We start from the raw sequence: 24,917 nt of genomic DNA on the forward strand, positions 1-24,917 counted from the left end.
GTTTATTGGCTAGTGAATTCTGGGGACACTTCCAGCCTGAAGACTCAGCAAAAAAAAAAAAAAAAAAGAAAGAAAAAAAGGAAAAAAAAGGCACACTCAGCTGGACTGGTGTGGCTTCCACTGCTCTAATCCCTACTCCCAACCCCCCACCCAGGCTTCAGGGTTGGGGGTGGTGGTGGGGGAGAAGACTGTACTCCCAGAAGGTCAGCACATGGGGTTGGGGAGCTGGACCTCAGAGCTGTTCATCAGCTGCTCAAATCCAGCCGCTCTGAGAGAATGGGGGTGCTGACTCATGTCTGACGGAACAGACAGCCAGTGTGAACTCTGTGCTATTGGAGAGGCATCAGCTGATGGAATGGAAAGATAAGGGGGGTCTGGACAGTAACAGTGACATACTTAGTGCTTACTCTGAGCCAGGGTTGTTCTGAGCACTTCCATGTACTAATTCATTTAACATTCAGAGCAATCCCTCAGCATAGGTACTAACATTATCTTCTCTTTACAGCCAAGGAAACTGTGGCCCAAACGGCCATGTAACTTCCTCAAGGTCACACGGGTGGCCACTGATGAAGCCAGGTTGCGAATCCAGGCAGTATACTTTAGATGGTTCATCTCTCAAAGGCATAACAAAACCGCTCTGTCTGCCAACGGAAAAGCTCAGGAGCCACGAGAAAAACCATGATCATGTTCATGGTCGCTGGGTTCAGGTAAGACGTGAAGAGAATAGTCACCCAAGACCCATGAATGATTGTGGCTCTTGAATACCTGATTGTATCATGCTCTCCAGTCTCATAAAGCCAAAGACCCTTGATATTCTGACAATGGATATGTGACATGCGGGTGGTTCTTTACTATTCATGAGGCATTTAAAATTTCGCTTCAAATTTAGAGCTCAAAATTGTAACAGAAGTATGAAGCAGCATCAGGTCCAGAAAGCTTTCAGGTGCATGCTGCAAATTATATGTTGTAAACGCTACAGGCCATCAGTGTAATAACTGCTCTTCCCACAGAACATGGGGAAACTTGCGTTTCAAACTCTTTAAACTGAAAAGAAATAAATATGTGAAAAAAGAAGCCAGGAAGCATTCTGAATATATTTCCACTCTCTAAGGTGATGTAAAATAATATACCATTTTGAAAATGCTTAGAATTATTCTTTTGAGGTCAGTCTAATGTCACTTAGCAGGAAGAAAAATTCACATTAATTACAAGCATTTGTACCTGTTGTTTTCCAAATCTACCTATGCATGGGTTTTATTTGCAATAGAAAAAGCATTTGTGGTTTCTCTATGTAATAAATGCATGTGTGTGCACACACACAGGCACACATACACACACATTTCCCGCTACATTTAGCAATAATGCTGTCACACTTCAAATAAAGCTGCGACCCTAAATACATGTTTAATATTTTCATTGTGGTGGTACACTCTTTATTTTTATTCCAGTCCTTCAGGTTTCCTTTCCCAGTAAACAATCTGACTGACTGGAATAGTTACCAAAGCTCTCTATGGATATTTCCCCCAAGTATAAATTATTGTAAGGCTGTTTATATAATTCATGAAAATATTTAGTATAATGTCTTTTTAATCTTGGCGAATCTATTGTACTGAGAGTATCCTTCTTTTACTCTATGCTTAAAAGTTGGATTTATTTATTCATCTTATCATGAAGGAAAAGAGAAATAAAACTGTACTTTCAGATGTATGTAATTTAGCTTCTGTACATATTGCACTGAAGTTCAACACTTTTATAGTTCTCACTCTAGAATTTGTTAAAGGTAATTCTTCCCATTCAGTCCCAGTGGTGTTTTGATAACATTAACTTTATCATAGGAAGTTCTTATTCATTCTCCGGGTGCCTGGGTGGCTCAGTTGGTTAAGGGTCCTACTTTGGCTCAGGTCACGATCTCACGGTCTGTGAGTCTGAGCTCCACATCAGGCTCTGGGCTGATAGCTCAGAGCCTGGAGCCTGCTTCAGATTCTGTCTCCTTCTTTCTCTGCTCCTCCCCCACTTGTGCTCTGTCTCTCTGTCTCTCTCTCAAAAATAAATAAATATTAAAAAAAAGAAAGTTCTTATTCATTCTCAATGATTTGATTTTTGGGGTATTGTTTGACAACTCCCCCCCCCCCCCCCCGGCCCACGCCATGTGCTGGAAACCACCACAGTGTATAAGAATTTTAGGACTGCAACATGACTCAATTATTTTTTATCTAAATGCTCTTGATTTTGGTATTTCTATGTACAACGTTTTGGACTAAATCACTTCAACATGAAAAACAAGCAAATTATCCTATTGTCTCTTCTGTCCTACCTCCTGCCAGTGGCCAAGCAACTGTGTCGCTGAAAGGAAAACCACCAAGAAGACTGAGAATCTATAAGATGACTGATTGCAAGAGAAATACAACCTCTGACTGTCACCTGTTGTATAGACTCACAGATTTGGAGGAACCCCAGGTGAAGTCACGTACATCTCCCTTGTCTGCTGCTACAACTCTAGGAGAAGGTTCCAGTATCTCTGCACCCACAGGACTGTTTACATGACCTTCCAACTGTGTTTCAGCTTTCACTCTTGCTCTCTTTCCCTGATTTCATTTTGTACAAGAGCGGACTTAAAAAATATAAATAGGATTTCTGTCTATTGTTTAATCCCCTTCAGGGTTCCCATGGACTTAGATTACAACCCACACTTCTTTCCATGGGTGTGTGAAGCCCTGTGCAGCCTGGCTCCTGCCTAGTCCTCTGTCTTGGTCTCATGCCGCACTCCCTTGTCCACTCCATCAGAGCCACACTGGGCTTCTGCAGCACTCTGGAAAGCTGAACTCCTTCCTACTTCAAGGCTCCCACCTAGACTGCTTTCCCACAGATCTTTTGTATATCTGGTTTCATCGAGCAGGAGGGAGCTCTCCTCCACTTCTCTTACACCAACACCGCACACCTCTAGGTTTGGCTTTCTTCCCAGTTTAAAATGAATGAAGGGCTTTTATGGGGGCTGTGGGGTCAGGTGAACATTAGGTGTGATCTTGCATACTTCCTGAGCCAAAGGTTCATCAATGGTTGGCTAATCACGTGTTAAGAATGCCTTATTTGTGCCCACAGCCTATGACTCTCTGGCTGCACCAGATGCCTACAAAAGTCTTCTGATCTGCACGCCCAGTATTATCACCACCAGAGCAAATAAACATAAGATCCTTTATTCAAAGGCAAGCAAAGCCGTCACTCACTGATAGTGGATCCGGATTCAGGTCTGTTCAGGGAGCTGATGATGACAAAGCCGAAGCCTTCATTCTCTTTACGGTGAATGACCACATCACTGGTCTGCAGGCTGTGGGAGGCGAAGCCTTCGGGCGGAGAGGCATTGCTACTGGGGGCCGCATGGTTGCTGTTGGTGTAGGCTGCGTAGTCACTGCGTGGAGAGCTGTGGTGGGTTGATACGGAGCCTGGACTCCTCCCGTTCTCTGGGCAGGGCTCCCCTGCAATACACATGGTACCCAGGCACTCGGTTATTTCACAAGTGTCTTGGAGAGTGCCTCTGCTGTACTAGGTACAGTTCTAGACATTGGCATTGTTACCAGACTAGTTAGTTGGCTGCCTTCTAGTCCCCAGGAGTGCAGAGCGTGTGATGGGCTACAAACCTAGCTGTGGAGCACCCAGGTGTAAGTCCCATTCCACCCTTGACAGCAAACACAGCTAAACCCCTCATTGGCTTCCTCTGTGCTGCTACTAGTTTATATCTTCCTCTTGTTAAATCTGCACCCTCCCTCCTCCCCAGGACAAAGCCCGGTTTTAGATATTAAGCTTCTTGGTTGCATAATAATAGTTGATCAAAGAAGATTATAAAACAAACGGACAGTATCTTAAACTGCAGTGTGCATAAGAATTACTTAATGAACATGTGACTACTATCCATTTTCAGGGACCACCTGTGGAAAGTGTTTTCAGTAGATTTAGGAAGATCGGACACAGGACTCCGGATGAGGGTTCCAAGCCACAATCAAGCAAAGCTTCTATAGGGTGTGGGAAGTGGGGCTTACAGCCCAGGATGTCCATGTAAAGGAATCCATCATAATTTTACTAAAGAGCAAAGGTTTTATTTAATTTTGTGATGTTCTGTTAGCCCAGAAGTGTTAATTCACTCTGCATAAGTAGGAAACATCCATCTTAAAGGGTCCTTTTCATACCTCACTCGCTCTAGGATCAAATCTAACAACGATGTCAGGCTAAGCGACAACGAATTTTGAATCTCTCAGGGAGGTGTTGGCGACATTGCTCATTTATATTTTGTATTATTACAAAATATACTTTATTATCAGCCAGATAAACCAAACCAATACTTCCATGAGCAAACAAGCTTATTTACAGGGAGAAATTATGGAAAGCTGGCAGCCAAGAGAACCTATTTTTTAAAAATGAAAGTTCATCTGTCATCTAGGAAGAATTTTGTCATTTTAATTTAATACCTAGGTTTTGGTATTCTGATGAAAACAACTGAAGCAGGTACCTAGAATACTGTAATTAGAAATAGGATGGTCTCATCTCCATCTTACAGTTTGATTAGTGTGCTCAATAGATATTTACAGAACAGAGAAATAATATGAAGGAAAGTAATCACAATTAATGATTCCTTTTTGGGTCTCTAGATGTGAGCTCTGTCTTAGAACTCTGGTAGGTGTCTCGTATGCCAAGTTAGAAATAATGAGCAAAAGTGCCAGTGAAGACTCTTAACTTCATAAGCTGTGATTCTATTCTGAAAGGAAAAATCATTAGATTTCAAAAATAAAAATTACTTCAAAAATCAGGGAGAAAGAACACTGGCTTTAAGAGATTTTTCATTATACTGTAAAGGAAAAGGAGCTGTGTTTATTCATATACTTGGATTAAAAAATAGCCTTACAAAAATGTGTTCATTTCTTGTTTGTAATTGGAGAATGATTAAGACCTAGCCTGATGCTTATTGCCATTTGATATATTTGAATTTTTCTGTAAGATTTAATTAATCAGGTTTTAATTAAAGAAAACAAATGGATATTTTATGTCTGTAAGAAACGTACTGAGGTAATAAAAGAATGAAATGCCAGCGTCAAAGCCTTTCCCTCTTTTCTACCAGAATTTAAAACTGCCTGTAAAATGTACCCTCCCCACCAGAAAATATCATCCAAAGACAAGCTGTTATTGTCTTGGTAAAGCACATGTCCTTTATCAGTCCTTGTGCAAGTTGGAAATAAAGTGATTAGAGATAGTCAGGAAGAAGAAAAACAATTATTAGGCTGCAACATTAAATTGAAAATCTCCCCGAGTTATTGGACCAAATCAGTAACTAAATGTCATAGGCAGTGACAAGAGAGATCTCATTTTCTGGCTGTCATATTTTTAGAGGGTTGAGGGCTGTGCTTGTCAGGAGAGCGGCAACAAAGGAAAATGATCTGTCTTTGTAGTAAGTGGCTGGGAGTGGCTCTGCCATAGGGTCTAGAGGAAGACCATCATGGACTAAGTCAGCATGACGGTCCCTGGGTAAGGGAAAGAGGCCAATCCATTAACACAATGTGGTTCTATTGCTTTGGACTTCTCTTTGAACCTCTAGAACAAAGTTCTTTATCTTTAACAACGTGAGCACATTTAAAGCCAGGGAGTTAAGAAGATTTCCAATGGTAGATTTTGAGGGATAGAATTGATCCTGTGTTATTTTTCTACTCAGCTGGCTCTAGATCCAAAAGATACTCTGTTTACACCAACAAGGCTTTCTGGTGGAGGGTATGAACAGTGTTGTTTTAGAATAATACAGTGAATGTCACAAAGTGACTAAATACCATGTGCATTTTTTTTTTTTTTAATTCACTGACTTCCAGCATCCCTGACTCATCTTTCTGGCCTCCACACAAATGGGTGTGCAGAATTCAGTCAATTGGTATATACTCAAGCCAAATAATTTTCACTTGAGCCTTGGTCATACTGGAAATCATCACTGAGATGATGGGAGAGGTCCCTGTTTGGGAAGCAGGAATTGTTGGCAACACCTTCCGGGTGACACAGTTTCAATAAGAGCAGTCAACTGCTGGGCTCCAGACCCATCTATTATATGGGTTCAGTGCTGGTCTATTCTTTTCTTAGTAATTGTTAAAATTGATTGCCAATGTTTTTAAAGGAGAGATTTTTACAGAAATATAGATTTCCAGTTTCCCTTGAAATATCTGGCAATTATCAGCTAGCAAGAGCTGGGCAGTGTTGGCTGCCTTCACGGGGTTTGCATTTTCAAGTCTCCCCAGTGCCGACCAACCTCAGTGTCTCCTGTACATTCCTGAGTTACTCTGTAGAGTGAGGAGTATGCAGGGCCAAAGGAACTCATTCAACTGGAGCGTTTGCTCCCTTCCAGATCACACACTGGGTACCAGGACTCTAGGGTTCTGTAACCAACAGACCTTGTCTCATTCCAGAACGTGCCTGGGGCTCTTCTCAGGACCTCAGAAGGATGGCAGCACTGGACATGTCTTGTCTTGTCTTAAAGTGTGACTGAGGCAATGGGGTATGCTTGCACCGGCTGGAGTGTCCCCCAGGCAGGTGCGCCCCATGGGAGGTGCTGGAGCAGGGGGCTGTGGCCCTTTCAATGTTAGGCACGGGGCTGCCTGCAGGCATTTCAGTTTGTGCACTCCTGTCTATACTCTTCAAAGCAGACAACTTATTTAAATGGGTGACATGCTCATAGATACAGAAGAAGTGAATGTATTTAGAATTCACAAAAAGTATAGTAATCATGACCAGGGAATCCACTGGCACCCTAAACAACGGCTAAACTTTTCACCCAGCTGCCAAGAAAACCTTCCCTTTCTTGGCATGAAGCCCAAAATTAGACTTTCCCTTGGATGTTAGAGAAAAGAGACTGATGGATAGCTTTAAGACGGACTCTAACATGTTTTGATTAAGTCGTAAAACGTTCTTTCACATCAATTCTAGAGTGACACATTAGGAATTCCTCAGAGACACCCTTCTCTCAGATGAATAATGTGTATTCAAAATAATATGGCATTAGGTTGAACGTCTCAAAGTAGAACTGCTAAACATATAAATGTTTATACTTCCAGTGTAATAATTAAAGCCACTCTTCTACTATCCTTGGAAAAAAAACCACAATAGCTAAACAGTGGAGCTTACGGCATGGACAGGATATCTTTCAAAACTAGTTTTAAGTGCAAGATCTGTACTATAGTTACCTAGTAAATAAAACTGGATGCATTACTGGATGTTTCTTCCTTTGCACAACAATTTCTCCTTTTTGAGGATCTAGCTCATGGAAAAGGCTGGCTTTCTATCTTTAGTGTGTACACTTAAAAATATTTTAATATGTGCTGCAGGTTTTTTGTGTCACTTTAATTTCTGGCCAATGTCACTAACCAGTTGGTATTTCTCTAAATAGATGTGGTTTTCTCTTAAGCATGAACTTGGCAGCCGGTGCCTGGTGTCTTCTGAGGAGGGGCAGGACATTTGTACAAGCTGAGGCAAGCATAAGGCTAAAAGCTTTAACCCCTATGATCTCTCCTCTTCCCAGCTCCTGAAACCTCCCCCCACTTTATGCAGGAAGGCGAAAACTCCGCCCCTCTTCTCACTCACTCATCTGTGTCTTCACAAGCTGATTGCTCACTTCCCTTGAGCTCTGAACCAGCTCCTCACAAGCCAGGCTTGCACTCCCACTGCCTTTGCTTAGGAAAGCATAATAATAATGATGACAGCCCCTGAAAAGGCATCTCCACTGTCATATCTATTTGTAGCTGTCCCTTCTCGCTGTTGGAGAAACAGCGGCTTGGAGGAAAGGCTGTCTTCCTATGCTTTTAAAAAATCTGTTCCATCTTATTCCTAGGGATTTACTTTACTATCAGAGTATCCTTTCCTGAACTTAATCATTTTCAATACTGATGAAGCTTTCAAGGAAGAGTGAGCTGAATTAACTTGGAAACTCTCCTGGTGTGAACGAGCAGTCTGCAGCAGAACATTTTCAAAAATTAAATGTACTTGAAATGCACTCGAAAGCCTAAATGAGTAAAGTTGGTAAGAACTGCAGCAAGGAGCGTCTTCACAAAAGTCACATGATCCACAAATTGCAAGAATACATTTTTTGCAGCATTTGGCATACACTCCAATAGCTTGTGTTGATTAGAACAAAATTTAATTTGCCATAATCAGCTGGAGGCAAGGGGAGCATGAAATTACATTGGAGCATCCGTTTTGCACTTTGCAGTATATTTCCTTGTAAATCAGGTATCTTTTAAATTTATCTTTGGGTTACAGAACATATAGCTCAGCAAACTTTTTATTAAAAATCAGTCTTAGGGAGAGAGACAGTTAAATGTTAACCAAGCAAACACTGTCATCCTCCTGGCATTTTGCCCAAGGATACGGCATAATTCAAGGTGTTTTACTTCTTTGGGTCAAGTGGTATGCCATGAATTTCTGAAGATGAATGGCACTTCGTAGCAAACCCTCCACACCATACAAGATATATAGCAGTCTCTACTGGTGAGGGCTGACAATTCTTCTGGCTTGCCCTTTTAAATGATTGCCCTTGATCAAAGTCTAGTTTCTAGAAGACTCGAATAGAAAAGGATTTTCCGTTCAGTTAATAAGCCTTATCTTCCCTAGTCATTCACAACCTGTGATTAGCTGGTGGTCCACCCCCACTTTTAAAAATCCAGATGTGTCATAATAATAACACATATGGAAGACTCCTCATGTTACCAAGTCACATTTGTTAAAGGTTGGTCTCGCATCTCTAAATACACTGGGGGTGGGTTGGGAGGGGGCCGGAAGGTGGCAACAAACACTGGCTGGGGCCTCTGCATTTTCACTGACTTGCTGCAGATGATGGGGAAGCTACTGAACCTCTGGGCCTTGGTTTCCTCATCTGTAAACTGGAGGGAGCTCACAGGCTGGTGGCCACGAGGGCAGAAGGTGACAGAACATCATTGGTGCTGTTCCTCCATTAATTCACAGGGCAAAGCAGAGGCAATTTGGGACCCTATTTCCTTTTTTTTTTTTTTAATTTTTTTTAATGTTTTATTTTTATTTCTAGGAGAGAGAGAGAGAGAGAGAGAGATAGCGTGAGCAGGGGAAGGTCAGAGAGAGAGGGAGTCACAGACTGAAACAGCCTCCAGGCTCTGAGCTGGCAGTCAGCACAGAGCCTGACGTGGGGCTCGAATCCACGAACCGCGAGATCATGACCTAAGCGAACGTCGGACGCTTAACCGACTAAGCCACCCAGGCGCCCCTGGGACCCTATTTCCAATGTTACCAAGTGCTTAGATTATAAAAAAAAATAGTTGATGTTTGTAACAGACATATTTATAAATATAAATCTTTTTGGGGGGTTGAGATGGTGGAGAGAGATGAACTGACTCCTATTATGATTGTGAAGAAACACTGCTGAAAGTTAAGTCTGATGGATTCTTTTATGAAGCTGGTACATGCTCGTAAAGGGAATAACTGCTTCTGATTTATCAGTTTCATAAGTTTGGAATTAAATGAATTACGTTTTCTAGGAGTGACGTACAGCTGTATTTTTGTCATAGTTTTATTGTTACCTTTTATCAGGCTCTACAATGGAGGCTAATTTTCCATCCTACTTGCCTTATTATGGTATCAAAATGCTGTGGTTCTTCATTTGTAAACACAATGAGGAACATTTCCAAAACCTGTATTGTTTCACTGCTATAATGTTCCTCTCATAACTAGCATCCACCAAAGAGCAAAGAGCACACCGTCTTAAATTAGCCCCAGGCTTTGCTAGAAATTTTTAATGACTACACTGAAAACATTCCAAGCTTGAAAGACTGCTTGGAATTACACTAGTGGGGTGAAAATCTGCACTTTCAAAATCATAGTTACATTTGGAATATCTAGGTTGACTTTTTTCTGTGTGTAAAATAGACACCGATTTAACCTTTGGTTTCAAGGGTCCTTACCCTGTCCCACAAAAGCACTTCACCACCAAACCCCCAACCCTCACTGCTGGCTTTAGTCACACACCTCCACATAGCACCTTCCTTCTCACAGTGAGGTTGACCTGGCCGTTCCGAGCTGCATGGTGCATAAGGTCGATGACATAGCGGTGGGTCTTGCCAGCCACTGGAATCCCGTCGACATAGACAAGCTCGTCTCCTGGGTGTAGGCGGCCGTCTCTGTCCGCTGAACCCATGGCAATGACGGCGCCAATCAAAATCTAGAGAAGCGGTGAGAAGGGAAGGGTATTTACATTTCAAACTCCCCATGTATATGTATATATAATTTCTTTACATAAATACACAGTAATAACAGACAACAGATAGTAGTAATTGATAGTAATGTAATAGATAATAGTATCATTTATAGATCTATTTTGTTTTATATATATGTACAACTTGGTGTAAAGTTTTATTCCCACATTCTACCCTTTCCTTCAAACCTGAGCATGTACTTGAAAACTGAAAATTGAGGGGCTGAAGGGTGTTTTTCTTACTCTTCCAGGTTGCTAGCTCCTTCTAGAGAAATTAACATTTTGAACTCACGGCTGATGGCTATGAAGCTCAGGGGACATTTGCTTCTTGGCCCACTTGTCATCACCCTTAAGGAAAATTCTAATGCCAAATAATCTGATGTTATTGGCCACTGCTCATGAAACAAGTCGGGGATTGAATTTTGGTTCCCCTTCTTATTTGTGTGGAATTGGGCAAGTCTTAACCTCTCGGAACCTCAGTTTCTTCATCTGCAAAATGGGGAAGTAAAGTAATGGGAGCTACTTTATGGAGTTGTTGGGAGAATTGAATGAAATAATGCATGTGAGGCATTTAACTTTGCTTGAGGCACTTAGAGAGTGCTCCAAAAATGTCAGGGAAACTAGCTGCCTGTATATATTATGAAACTGATACAGGTTCAAAACGTTTTGCTTTTTGTTTTTTGCTTTGCTTTCAAAGGCTGGAGATAAGGAGAAAATAAAATTAAAAAGCAAAACTCACACTTGGCTTTTCTGGCCAGTTGATTTAGAAGAGTCTAAGTCAAATGTCCTCCCAGTTTTTGCTCCGTTCCTTTGAATACTTTTTTAGATCACTGATCCCTGCACAAAGGACCTCCCCAGTTCTGCCTGTCCCTGGAAATGCTTCTGCTGTTTAGGTGACTATCATATCAGGAAATGGGGAGGCACACATCTGGAAAAGGTGTGAACTATAATACCCTTAACCAGGAACCATAATAAAAGGTAAAACATAAGGTTTCCCGCTTCCCATTAGAAACACTTAGGTTAGTGTCCATCAGCAAGGCTTTGTTTTCTCTCTCATTGAAAAGGCATAGTATTAAATATTTTAGTTTTGCTGTTTAACCTACAAATAATTTTTCCAACACATGGACAATAGACAATCCTTTTACTTTTGCCAAGTGGCTTAGCCATACAGCATCTGAAGGCAGTTGCTACCCTTAGCCTGATAACATTATAGAGACTAAATCAGTTTTATTTTAAGGCTTTATAAAATGACTGCTTGCTCACAGATTTATTTCTTTCAGGCACAATGATTTCTTCCAAATGGCAGATCTGTGGATCCCAGCTAATTTGGAGAGTTGCTGCATCATGACCTGCAGGCTTGCACATCTTCAGGCATAGAAGCAGACAGACTCTTACTTGGTCCCACTGCTCAGCGTGGCCTATCAACATGGCAATCGGGTTTGAATGCCCAGGACTCAGGTATATGCAAAATTAGAGTCTGAAGACCATTCTTTTTTCTCTGAGGACTTCATAGACTTTGTCCACTGAATTTTATCCATAGGAGTGAAAAATCCAGTATGACTACAGTTGCTTTCCCCCTATTCCTGGGGTGGGCTGTGGGTAGATTTGCTTCCACGTTGAATTACATGAGCTCTGATAGGTGATTCATTATTGCTATCACAAGGAAAACCACAGTATATTGCTGTAGGTTGACTGCACAGTGTGCTTCTTTCCCTGCAACGCTCCACACTCATTTGCTATCAGCCAGTAGTCCGGCACACTTCTGACATTCTCCATTTTCCTTATTTTCATGCCAACCTGAATTTAGGAATTTCTTTCTAAAGATGTTCCAATCTACTCTTCATAAGACTCAACCTGCTAAGGAGCCCTTCAAAGATTTGCTAAGCGCTTTGTGCAAAAGCCAGTTAAAATGAATGTTTATGTGTGTCCACGGCCCCTTGAAAAGCTGCATTTAGCTGGGTGAGCCTGCAAAATGTTTCAACCTTTAGATTTCCTATATGCCTTAGTGAGAGAGGTTATAGCTAGTTACAGGGGAAAAATGGTTCATGAACTCCTTAGCTGGTTAATTATCAACTGTAAGCTATAGTTCTGATTCTAACTGATGAAAGTGAACCAAAATATAGGTTACAACTGAGAGATCCAGGGCTGCAATTGGGCCCTCGACAAAAATAGCAAAAACAAAATTTCACTTTGGGGGAAAATAAACCCACCCAAAATGTAACATTGGAAAATTCCCAGTCCTCCCTTGCTGTAAGTAGACAGCAAAGATATAAAGATACTCTTGAAGTTATCTTCTGTGTTACTTGGTGATACTAGTATAGTATCATCAATTAAAAAGAAAATCCCAGTAGGGGTGCCTGGGTGGCTCAGTCGTTTAAACATTAAAGTGTCTGACTTCGGCTCAACTCATGGTCTCGAGGTTCACAAAACTGAGCCCTGCATCTGGCTTTTTGCTGTCAGCACAGAGACCTCTGGAGATCCTCTGTTCCCCCTTCTCTCTCTGACCCTCCCCCACTTGTGTTCTCTCTCTTTCAAAAATAAACATTAAAAAAGAGGAAAATCCAGTAAAACATCCACTTTTCTGCTGCATTGCTGTGACATGGGTACTCTTCTTACTAATTAATTTATTTATCTAGCATATATGTATTAAACCCATGGGCACTTCTAGGTGTTAGGAATTCATCAGTGAACAATAAATACAAATCTCTGCTGCATAGAACTTCTTTTCTATGGTCAGACAATGAGAAGTATAGTAAGTGTGTAAATTATGTTGCCAGTAGGCATGCATGTCCCGTGGAAGAATGAGAGCAGGTTGGGGTGGTGGGTGGGTGTCAGTCATGTGGCCAAGTTGGTGTGAGAGCTGGTTAGAGCAGGCGCCCCTGAGAAGTTGACATTTGAGCAAAGATTGAAGTTTACCGGACACATTTTTTTTAAACTTGAAGCTTTACTCTCAAACTGTAGTTCATTTTATCAAGTCTTACAAGTTTATTTCCAAATAAGTGGTATATTCAACATAATACCTCAATATAATTTAAGGTATAGTATTATGTAATTATTATATGCATACACACTATTACATAATTACATTATATAATCCATCCTCTCCCTTGTTTCAAACAAAGGTTGACATGAGCTATTAAACAAGCTTGAATTGCACTGAGCCTTGTGCGTTGGAGCAGGCACTGAGTCACATGCCCATTAGCTATGCACATTAGTCACATTTGCTCCATTCATCAGGAACTGCTACCTTTGTTGGGAAGAGGCTGACCATGCACACTGTCACTGTTTCCTGCTCTCATGGGCTGCTGTCCCCTGGCCTTGACCTGTTTTGCACCTTCGTGCATTATATTTCACTGGAGATACAGAGTTAGCTCTATGTATCTCTATTCAGGGAAAAAAAAAACCCACAGCTTATTTTTTTCCTATTAATTCAAATATGCTTTGTATGCTCCAGTCATTCTATTAGTTTATTTCCTGTCTGCCACCGTCACCACAGGGACCAGATGATCTATGATTCCTTCTTGCACCGCAATTCATACTAGCTTTTCAGTGTATATACATTTTCACGTTTGCTTAAGCTGTTGAGAATAGGCCTCGGGACATCTGATCCTTTAAGCCAGTAGTTCTAACATTTTAGGGTGCATGCAAGTTACCTGGTTGAGCTTATTAAAACACAGAGTTGGGAACTACCCCCAAGAGTCTGATTCTGCAGGCCTGGGGTGGAACCTGAGATTCCACATGTTTAACAAGCTCCCAGGAGAGGCTAGGAGCCTAAGTCTGTAGCTCTCTCACACTCTGAGTAACAAGATTTTGAGTAGTGTCACTTGGCCCCATAGCTACAGATCTATGGTCTCGCTGGTCACCTTCTAAGTCTGCTGAAGGACTCTCCTGCCAGAGTCTGGCTTGAGCTCCTTGATACAAGACACTGGTCACTTTGCAGGTCTACTGAGGGACTTCCCAATCCCAAGCACATGGTCTGGGTTCACTGTCCCATCAGGCTACATTTTCTTTCCAGTCCTGCTTACCCAGGGCTACACTGGACCCTGAGTCTTCCCAGCTAACACTGGCCTCACACCACGTTTGCCTCACACCATGCGCACCTCCGTCTAACCTCACTGGATCTTTCAGCCTGTGTAGACCCACTCATCAGTTTTCTCATTGCTCTTGGAGGAGTTCTTTATCTTGTCTCTATTGCTTTGGCCCTGAAGGAAGAGCTTTGTGGCAAAAGAGATCAAAAAAGACTGCCCCCTGAACCCATACACAACTGACCCATGGCTTAATCTTTCCAAGTGCCTTCTCTAAGAAACAAAAGAATCACAATAACTCCATAACTCTCCATCTTACAGGCTGTGAGGGCATGGAACAAAATAGAGTATTTGACATGAAATAATAGCGATTCACATTCAAGTGAGCCAGGGGAAATAACTAACACACACACAAAAGAAAATGAAAACAAATAAGCAAGACATGAACAAAACCAAAATCATATGTGCAGGAGTCATTTAATTCCTTTAATTTTTTCCTGCTCTACCTAAGGCAAGTCGAGCCCCAGTAGGTCTGATCTGCAAAAATTATAGCCTGGGACAACTTGACAATGTGGCTAGCAGATTTCAGGCTCTTGCCTTCCACAATTTTCCCACAAGTTTGCACAGACTCCCTGACCAAGGAGTATGTCTAGCATTACCTCTTTCTTCTATGAACAGTTTTTCTCCATTGCAGTGTTTTCTAAATCTTTCCACCTTGATGCCTTCCCATCTCTTTTCAGCTCACAGCTAGAAATCTCATTTTTGTTTCTTTCTGGCAATTTTTCATTTCTTTCTATTTCTATTGTTATTTAACTGTGAAAAGTATTTCCCCTTGCAGGAAAAATGCCCATATGCTTTGTCGGAGCTGGACTCCTGCTGTTCATTATTTGCCAAAAGCTGTATTGTCGTGTTTAATGTGCACCCTGAGATGTCAGTACCATTTTGTATATATGGAGGCAGAAACCTGTTTGATGTAATTTATGAGACCTCCTGTGGCTGGGGACCAAGTCACTTCATGCATCTCTTCTTTTGTAGCACATCAGCAATTAAATGAGGCCGGCACATTTTGTTTATATGTTATCTCTGGGCTTAACCATGGAGGAAAGCAGGAAGGAAAGGTTTCTGGGAAATCTTTACAGTAGAGTCACTCTTCCTGATATGATCTTTCTGAGGTGCAACATTCTGGTTTTCAAGGCATTACTTTCTGGCTTTGCTTGCTTTAGGAAGATTTAGGCTTCTATTTAATGGCTTAAATGTCAAAATTGTAACTCACAGCCTGTGTGTGTCTTAAATCATTTAGGTGAAAGAATAAACCAGAATAAGTCTAAATAAACTCAATGGGGATAACAGGCAATCCATGTCATCTGAGGAGGCTTATCATAGATACTGGATGCCTGCCCACTGGAGGGGAGAAGGACTCTGTAGTCAAAGCCAATGTTCAGAAGCGTTGAGAATCTGGGAGTCAGTGCACTGACTAGGTAGAAAGCCGTCGTGAGGCTGGGTGGTGACCACGGCTGCATTCACACACCTGAGCTTCATTTTAAGCAACATGTGTTCCATTAGGGCAACAATTCTAAGCTTCTGTGCCAGGCAAATTTCAGCCAGACTTTTCCCTTCTTGAGCCAGCTGAGACCAAGCCTTCCCTGTGAACTGTCATGCAGTTCTACCTCCCTCTGCGGGAGGCAGACACTGGTGAGGATGATATTTCCTGAGTGTGGTGCTAGTTTACCTCCAAAGCAGACAAAGCATGAGCCTGGTGGGGGGTAGGGGGAAAGGTTTAGCAAAGTGAGAATTTTAGTATTTCAAAGACTGTATTGAAGTAAGCATCATGGGAAGAGCTGGAATTTAGTTCCCTTACATTTATTTCATAGTTTAACCCCTTATTTGTATTTATATATAAAGGAAGGAAACTGATCATGTGTTTAGTGCTTAGGGCTTGTAAAAACCATGATCTGGCCCTGATTGAACATTCCTTTGGTGCAGAATCTTCCTCTTTCAATCCAGTCCTCTGGGGTTGGGAGTCTCAAAGATAGTAGACTAAATGAGTAACAAAGGCATAAGGGAGTTTTGGGAACTGTGGTTATGTTCAGTCTAAAAGGGGCCACAATTTAGCTCCAGCCAGTTATGTGGAGAAAGATAAGCCTAATGTTGCTAGATCTTCCAAGGAATTATGGAAATCTGAATTTTTAAAAATGTGAAATTAGTTGGTTTTCCACAATTTTAAAACACAAGGTTCAGCAAAGTATGTTGTAGGGTTACCAGGACACCATCCCTGATTCCAGGACTAGGCTGTTTTAATTCTACAGAGCCCATAGGATCTAGAGGCCTCAGAAAATGTAAATTCCAGATTATTTAGGGTTGTTGTTTTTTTCCTGAGAAGTTCAGGTGATGGTTTGGTTGGGTGAAGAGGGCTCTCTTCAGTTCCATTTAGCAAATATCTAGTATGCCAGGCCCTGTGCTAGGCTTAGAAGACACAGACACCATAAAAACATGATCCTTGCCTTCAAGGAATTCCTAGATTGGTAAGGGAAAATCCAGTCAGTGCATTCTGGAAAAAATAGGAACCTCATCTTTCTGGTGGAGACCCCTTAGGTTGGTAAGTTTGAAACATTATGTTAGAAAAAGTATAATGAATTCTAATGGGTTTACCCTTAAATTATCTACAAAAGTTTCAGTATCCCTCACAATGCTATAAAGATCAACTTAAAGTGACATTATTTTCTTAATTTAGTATCTTTGAAACATATGGGTGTACAGTAAAGAATTTAGCTTGAGCCCAAACAGAGGTCTGGCCTTTCCTGAAATGTAAACTTTACACTATTGGAACAGGAGTATCATTATTGTTCATGGTGAGCCCCTTGTACCACACCTGAGAGTTAATGCTAATAAGAGACTCATGGTGAGTATCTGTTACTTTGTACTAAAGGAGATGATTCAGGGTGGAGCCAGCCACACCTATAGCCTTAGGGTGGGGGCTGACTATACCAGAATGACCAGCCACATAATTAGAGGATTGGGCCTTTGAACCTTGTGACATCTGCATGACTTAGGGAAGGAGAGGGGCTGGGGTTTGAGCTCAACCACTTGAATGACTCTGGACACCAAAGCTTGGGTGAGAATTCCTGGTTGACAATTCTCTATGCATCCATGCCGGGTGGATACCCTGTCCTTGAGGATGATGGAAGTTTTGCACATGGAACCCTTCCAGACTTTGCTTATGTGCTCCCCTCTTTTTTTCTGGTTGGTCCTAATATCCCTTTCACGATAAAACTGTAGTCATAAGTACAGCATTTTCTTGAGTTTTATGAGTTGTTCTAGTGAATTATTGAATCTGAACGAGGTCATGGGACCCTTAAATTTGCAGCTAGTGTCTGAAGTGAGGGACATTCTTCCCTCATTTGGTTGTTGTCAGGAATATGTGGCAGACTTGGCTTTCTTGAGGACTGTGACCTCGACCTCCAGTTTGGCTAATGGCACACCATTCATTTACAGGGCACTAACGGAGAATAAAAAAGGGGAAGATGAAGTCCTTGCTTAGGAAGAATTTTAAATCTCATTGATCAAACTAAATAGGGAGACATATGAGCAGGATAGAGAATAATCCTGAAGGAAGCTAAGTCAGACAAATACCCTGTGGAAGTGAGGAGGCTAAATCTTTACATATGTGAAAGAACTAGATACTATTTTTGGTTGTGTCTATATAAAGCAAGATGAATTACAGAGAAGAGTGAGGCTGTCTGCTGACCAGTTGACTGAGGGTCCCTGGGAAACTCAGAACCAGGTGGCAGATAGAAGGGGAACAAGTCTGTGAAAGGTAGCAAAATGTAACTAAGATTTGTTCTTTCTACCCATGTGACATGAGATTCTTAATTTAGTCTCTGGATAAATAAAAGTCCAAAGTTACTTGAGCCCTGTATTTTACCGTAGCACTCTTTTTCCTCCAAAAACACTAGTAGGGAAATCCAGATTACCCTCCTTGGTAAATTCACTTTCACATATTTTCTGGCAGCTAGGGAATTAGTGATATTGTGGTTGACAGATGCCAAATTTTATCCCCACCAAATTAGGAAATAAATCTTTTCTCCTGGACTTCTCTCATCTTTGACTCTAAGCTCAGTTTCTCAGCATTTTTCATAGGAAGGGATCTCATCAATCAACTGGCCCAACTCCTCTTGAAGAGCAGAGGAAAGCTCTCAGGGGCTCTTGTCAGGTTCTTATTGGCTCTGTTTGGATACTTCTGGGAAGGAAGTATCAAGGGACTGACTATCAAGGGAATCTACTGCACTTTGGGACAGTTTTCATGTTTACAGATTCCTTTTATTTGTCAGATTAACTTTTTTTCCAGAAGACGTCTGCCCATTTTAGGTTTTAGTTTTATTTTCTGTAACAATTGACCAACAAGAGAGATGATGATAAACATTTATTCAACACCTAATACGACCCAGGTTACAATACCAAGAGGTTTGTCCATGTTATCTTTAGTTCTTAAAGCTTTGTGTGAGAAAGCACTTATTACCTTCATCTTACAGATGAGGACACTGAGGCTTACAGTTTAACTCCCATGCATGAGCTGGGATGGGGTTAAGGCACCTGAGCTGGAATGGGGTGTTATTTACTCAAACCTTTCATGGATCTGACTTAGTCATATTGGGTACCATTTAAGACGTATCTTTTACAATGAGTATTTTATGGCTGATATTTTGATACACGCTCATTAATCTAGCTTTGCTGTGTTCTCTGTATATTTCTTTTGCTTTTACTGTGGTGTATAATGAGGTGTGTGTGTGTGTGTGTGTGTGTGTGTATAATTTCTTCAGAGCCCTCCCCAAAATCCCCATTTTGTGCCGACTGAAGTTCACTTTGTGAACATCTCCTTATGGGAATATCTTATTTTGAATCTGTCTGAGATTCTGCAGTATTGAGCCTGGTTTCACTTCTGTTTATCCCTGTGTTTTCTCTCCTGTGCAGTTTTAATTGCAAGCATACATAATTCTACTGGTCCAAGTCACCCCTTCACATGTATCTTCTGTCATACCACGTGTTGACTTATGAGGTGCTGTCCAGAGTGACCAGAGGTCCAATACATTTAAATAATTGAAATATTCAAGAGGAATTCAATCCCTCCTAAGGAAGAGTAATGCCCCCTCTTAATGTATGTGCATTAACTTATAAGGATTTATTGGCATGAAAACACTGACATGTTCTGAGAACTTACACAGCAAGAAAAAAACCACCAAATCTCAAAATTTTTTTGAGTCTTTTAAGATTTTCTTTTAGATGTCATAGTGGATGATATTTACCCTGATGCACACACACAGTATATATATAGCCCATGGTGTGGAAATAAAGAAGTTTCAACTTACCGGCTGCCCAGGCTCATCCCCCCCGAGGATTCTGAAGCCAAATCCAGACTCCATCCTGCGAAGGTGAACATCCAGTTCCTTATAATCTGGACCTGGCATAAAGGAGATCCCATTGAGTGATGAATCTTGTCCCCTCCCTGCTCCCTGAGAAACTGAACACACTGATGATAAATTAATTTCGTGGATGTGATTAATGAGAGTGCTGTTAGAGTTGGTGGAGAGCATTGAGGATTAAGAAAAATGTGGCAACAAAACATTTCAAAATTAGGTAGTCTCTTGATTAACAGTATCAAAACAAGGGTATTACCATAGGCAGAAAGAACATACAAATTTCCTGACTGAAAAAAAGAAAAGATGATGCCCCTATAATTCTTTATTACCCTGAGAGCATTCAGATTTTTCTCAGGAAGATTGGTTGTCACTTTGAGGATGTTGACTCTGACTAGAATGATCCTTTCAGAAATCCAGGAGAGTAGAGGATAACATTCTGAAGTTACCTGGTAGAATCCTGCCTAGTGATCTATTAATATCTGCTCATGTCTTAATGTATCCAATTTAGTGCATGTTGGGGGTAGGGAAATACAAATGTACACCTAATTGTCTTTTTTAAAATGGTAAACATTAGAAAAGATAGAATTCAAACTTTTCTATATTGGGTGTTTGAGTGAAATTTTTATTTTCAGACAAACTTCTATAGGTTTTTTCATAGCTGCAGGTAGAAATTTGGCTGGGTGTAAGTGAATTCTTATCTCTCCAAACATTTTAAGATGTGGAAGCCACTAGGAGACCCACTACTGACTTTACTACTACTACTACTACACCACTCTATCCGCAATAAACTGGAAGAGTGACACTTCTCTGCAGTTAGCTGAAAGAACAGAAATGTACTTAAAAATAAGCTGAGACACTCCTGGATGTCAATTTTTTCAAGTCTAGAGTTAATATAAATTAACACTGTAAGAACTCTTCTGAGTTTTTAAAGAGGATGTGATTTATGCTTACCCATTACCCTTAGGCCTTTGAATCCTTCTCACGGGGGTAAAGTCTCCATCATGACTGAGTTGCACATACTTTCGTGGCCATTGTTAGGATGTCAATAAATGATTAGCAACTTTGGGAAGTACTGATTAACGTCATCCTTTGCTTAAGAAGTATTTCCCAGTGATCCTGGGGTACCTGGGTGGCTCAGTCAGCTAAGCAGCTTACTCTTGAGCCGACTCACAGTTTGTGGGATCGAGCCCCACATTGGGCTCTGTGCTGACAGCATGGAGCCTGCTTGGGATTCTCTCTCTCCCTTGCTCTCTGTCCCTCCTCCACTCTTACTCTCATGCTCTTTCTCTCAAAATAAATAAATAAAAGTAAAAAATAAAAATAAAAAAAGTAGTACTTAGTGATCCTAGGCCTTAATGGTTTAAAGGAAGTATTATAGACACAAGTATTAAGTTAAATTGCTTACACACAATGGTTTTGGAAATTTGGATGGGATTTCAGAGAAGGATCTTCATTTGACCTCCACATCCATTAATCATCCTTTATAAATTGTATTATTCACATTTGAAAGATGAGAACTTCAGGTGGACTAGCCCTCGAAAATCATAGCAAGCATGGGTACTCCTCCCAAGGGAGGTGAAAGGCAAGGGGAGATGGGAAGATGACAGACAGTGCCCAAGATTCTACAAATATCTATAACTTGTTTGTGATACAACTACTCACAGCAATCTCTTCTCCAGGTAAATTTACACTTAGAGGACTCTAGACCATACAAAAAACACATAGAGACCATCAAAAATACAAAGAGAACTACATATATATATAGTCAGAACTTTCCATCTACTCTTATAAATATTCTCATTTTTGCATCACTGGTGAGTAAGGTAAGTGGGAAATTGTTCTTCCAATGGCTTCAGCATCAATCCATATTGCACGAGGAACTCTAAAAGCAGTTTACTATGCAATCCATTTTATTTGCTAAATAAAACTCCCCGCCACCCCAAAAAGTGCCAAAATTATGGCAATCCTAGGAAAAGAATTTTGAGATGTGCCAGGGGACAAGGGGGTTGTCTTATGTCATAGGATGCTATGAGTCCTGGAGGAATCAGAAAGCTTTTCCTTAATGAATGGCTCAGGACTCTTGTTTTTAGTAGAAAAAATATATAGATTTTAGCTGGTTAATTTTATTTAACTTTGAAGAACAGGGGTGAGAAGGGCATTTATCCTCCTCTCCCTATTCTCCATGTGCAATTTGGTGACATTACAATCTCCTGACTATTGTTCTAACTGCTCTGATTTCAAATGTAGGGTGATATGTGCCAATCATGTCATCTACACCCTCCATTCTTCCAAACAGAGATGGCTAGCTTCACAGTACATGAACAAGTAGAGAGAGGCAAAGAGAGACCCATTAGAGACGTATGCTGGCAGACATGATTTTTAAAAATTTCTTTGTTAATTTTGAACATAGACTCAGAGGCTGCAGGGCATGGAAACTTTAGAGAAATAATCAACTGGAAAAAAAGAAGTTTAAATGATAGATTGTGCCTTAAGGGAGTAGTACTTTTTTTTTTTTTTTTTTTTTAGGGAAAATAAGAGCTTTTAGAAAGATAATTTTTCTCTGGTTTCTTCCCCTGCCTTCCCCATTCTTTTGAGTCTGGTTTTAAAAAATAACTAAAATTATATACACAAAGCTGAGAGGAATTATTCTTTTATTTCCCCTACTTTTTTTTTTTTAAATCTCTCTTGTAAGATTATGATGTTTCTGATACTTTTCCTTTAGCTGCTCTTCTGGCCAGATGGCACATTTAAAATTATTGTGTTGCGATTTATCTCTTCCCCGATTAATGCAAGAACTTAAAATATAGAAATCCAGGGGCTAGCTCTTCACCTCATTGTGTCAGAATTTAACAATCATCACCTGTCTCTCCTGTTGGTTTACTAACCACGCACCTGGAAGGTTGTTTGATGAAGGAGTCTGGTAGGGTCTGGGTCACTTTGGATGTCACTCAACCATGGCCCCACCAACATCCTTTTTTTTTTTTTTTTTTCCTGCTTTCTTGTTTATTTGCTTTCATTGCTTTTTGTTTACTTTCTTTTTCCTCACCCATTTTTGCAGAACTGTCAGGGATATTCCCAGGCATTGCTTGGACTAAGGAGAGGCAGAACACTCTTTGGCTATGTGTGCTCAATGGGTATTTCTGGCCACTGTTGCTTCTCCCTTAGAAGCTGGGTCCCAGGATCCTCAGGCATTAGGATGTAAATTATCTTAAGACATTTGTCCCAGATGGAACTTTCCATTGATCACTGTGGCAAACTACTGTAGTGGAATTTACAAGTCCTGGTTTATCCTGGGATCTCACTAATACTGAAAAAACTAATAGTACTAAAAGTAGCAAGTGGTGGGCACATCCAAGTATGTGGACAACCTCCCTCATAATAGAGAAAAGTAGAGTTTCAAAAACTGCTTCTTTTTTTTTACTAACATCCCAGAAACTCCACAGCTGTATGCATCCTTGGTCTAGCTTTGGAAAGCCTGGTCTGAAACTTTGTGCACAGTTTTACGGAAAAGGATGGGTAACTGAACACAACTGATTAATTTTATGAATGGATTCAAGCCTTCAAAAATGTGAAGAATGGCATTTTTTAAGAATTAATTTGGCACATGGATGCTGCAAACATGTCAATTAAATTTTGGTACTTGAATCCCCTTCCATGTTTTAATTAAAAAGTAAGTACCACGGGCTTATTATCAGTTTGGCACAGAGGCTGAATTCATTCAATTTTTCCTGCTAGAAAAAGCATTAGTTATTTGGCTTTTCCCTATAAAGAGATCTAGGAAAGGGACTGGGGGAAGGAATCAGGAATCAAAAATGGTTGTTAAATATGTCCCTGGCTTCTGAAATTTCAATGTACTACAGATACAGAATGAGTTAAATAGAAATTAAGTAGTTTCTATCGCTGAATCTATTATTAGCAGATAGGTAGCTAATACATTTTTGGTTTAAAAGAACACCTTCTCTTTACTTTTTCCCTTTATACCTTTGGTAAAGTCAATGTGGCCAGACACATTTTAGCTATAGTAGAATCCAACTCCCATTCTATTTTTCTCCTTCAGCTGTAAAACAAACTCAGATTTCCCCATGCCAAATACCCCTTGTTTCTCCTCATTTCTGTTGTGGATGAGTAGTCTCTAGTGGGGCCTTACTTCCCCGTCTTCAGTCTCTGATCTGTGACCTACTCCTGCCATTCCACTCCTGCTGTATTGGCATTTCTGAAACTACTCGTGCTAAGGTCACTGATGACATCCTAACGACCAAATCAAATGGTCATTTTCTCTTTCCACATTCCGACTGATTTCTCTGTCTCATTTGACACTATTGATACGCCCTTTATAACCCCTGATTTCTTTTGTTTCTAAACAGGGAAAGTTCTCCTGGAAGTGATTTCTGTGATATTCCACACCCTGGCTCTCTTGGCTTTGGGAAAAGTCCATTAAAAAGTCCTTACTATGGATTCGTTGTTTCTCATGATTATTCTTCCTTGATGATGGCATAATTATATTTATCATCTATTGTATTCCATTATTCACACCCTGTAGGAGGTGCTAAATAAATATTTCTTGAATTTAATTGTTTTAAGATACTCACCAATCTAGTACACCCACCCAATAAACCACAGCATTATTCTACTATGGAGTTAGCACTTAGTTTCATAATTACATTGTTTAGGAGTTCCTACTATCAATTTTGCCTCTGCACCTAAGTATCACAGGCAGCTAAAGTTAATAAAAATACCTTATAATTAAGATAAATATATCTGAGTAAAAAATCATGACACATAATTTGATGAAGGACATGTTTTAAATGTGAGAAGTGGTATGGGTGATCCATTTATTTTGGATGTAGTCATGATTTTTTGACTACATATTTTGATATCAGAATATTTTGATACTTTGTATGCACATTTAGCAAATTATTTGGATTGGTTATTTTCCTGAAAATCTGGATTGCATAGTGGCATGATATATGCAAACTGTATTATGACTTTTCTCCTTTAACTAATGCATATTTTTTGAAATGTAGAAATATTGTGCAGACATATCAAAGTAATTTATGCTTTTAGGTGGTTCCTCTTCTCTTTCTTCCTTTGTTTTTAAATAAAGTACATTCAGAAGCTGAGATTTTCAAGAAACGTGCTTGCTGTGGCCAATAAACAGATTTAGAATCTCAAATTAAATCCTACTTTAATTTTGCAACTGTAATTACTAGGTCTCATTTTCCTTCTGGGCAAAAGATACTC

At 40.4% G+C, this 24,917-nt stretch overlaps 1 protein-coding gene across 1 annotated transcript in view; it reads right to left on the reverse strand.

Moving 5' to 3' along the window:
- The window catches only part of MAGI2 (membrane associated guanylate kinase, WW and PDZ domain containing 2), a 1,134,938-nt gene that overhangs the window by 160,829 nt on the left and 949,192 nt on the right, over positions 1-24,917 (reverse strand). The window contains exons 14-16 of the mRNA XM_039239084.1: positions 19,626-19,717; positions 10,012-10,204; positions 3,225-3,473 (exon numbers count right to left, since the gene is read on the reverse strand). Of these exons, the coding sequence (XP_039095015.1) occupies positions 3,225-3,473; positions 10,012-10,204; positions 19,626-19,717 (534 nt within the window). The remainder of the gene's footprint in view (positions 1-3,224; positions 3,474-10,011; positions 10,205-19,625; positions 19,718-24,917) is intronic.

The sequence above is a fragment of the Hyaena hyaena genome, unplaced genomic scaffold, assembly GCF_003009895.1.
Source record: "Hyaena hyaena isolate Hyena2069 unplaced genomic scaffold, ASM300989v1 scaffold_152, whole genome shotgun sequence".
NCBI lineage: Eukaryota > Metazoa > Chordata > Mammalia > Carnivora > Hyaenidae > Hyaena > Hyaena hyaena.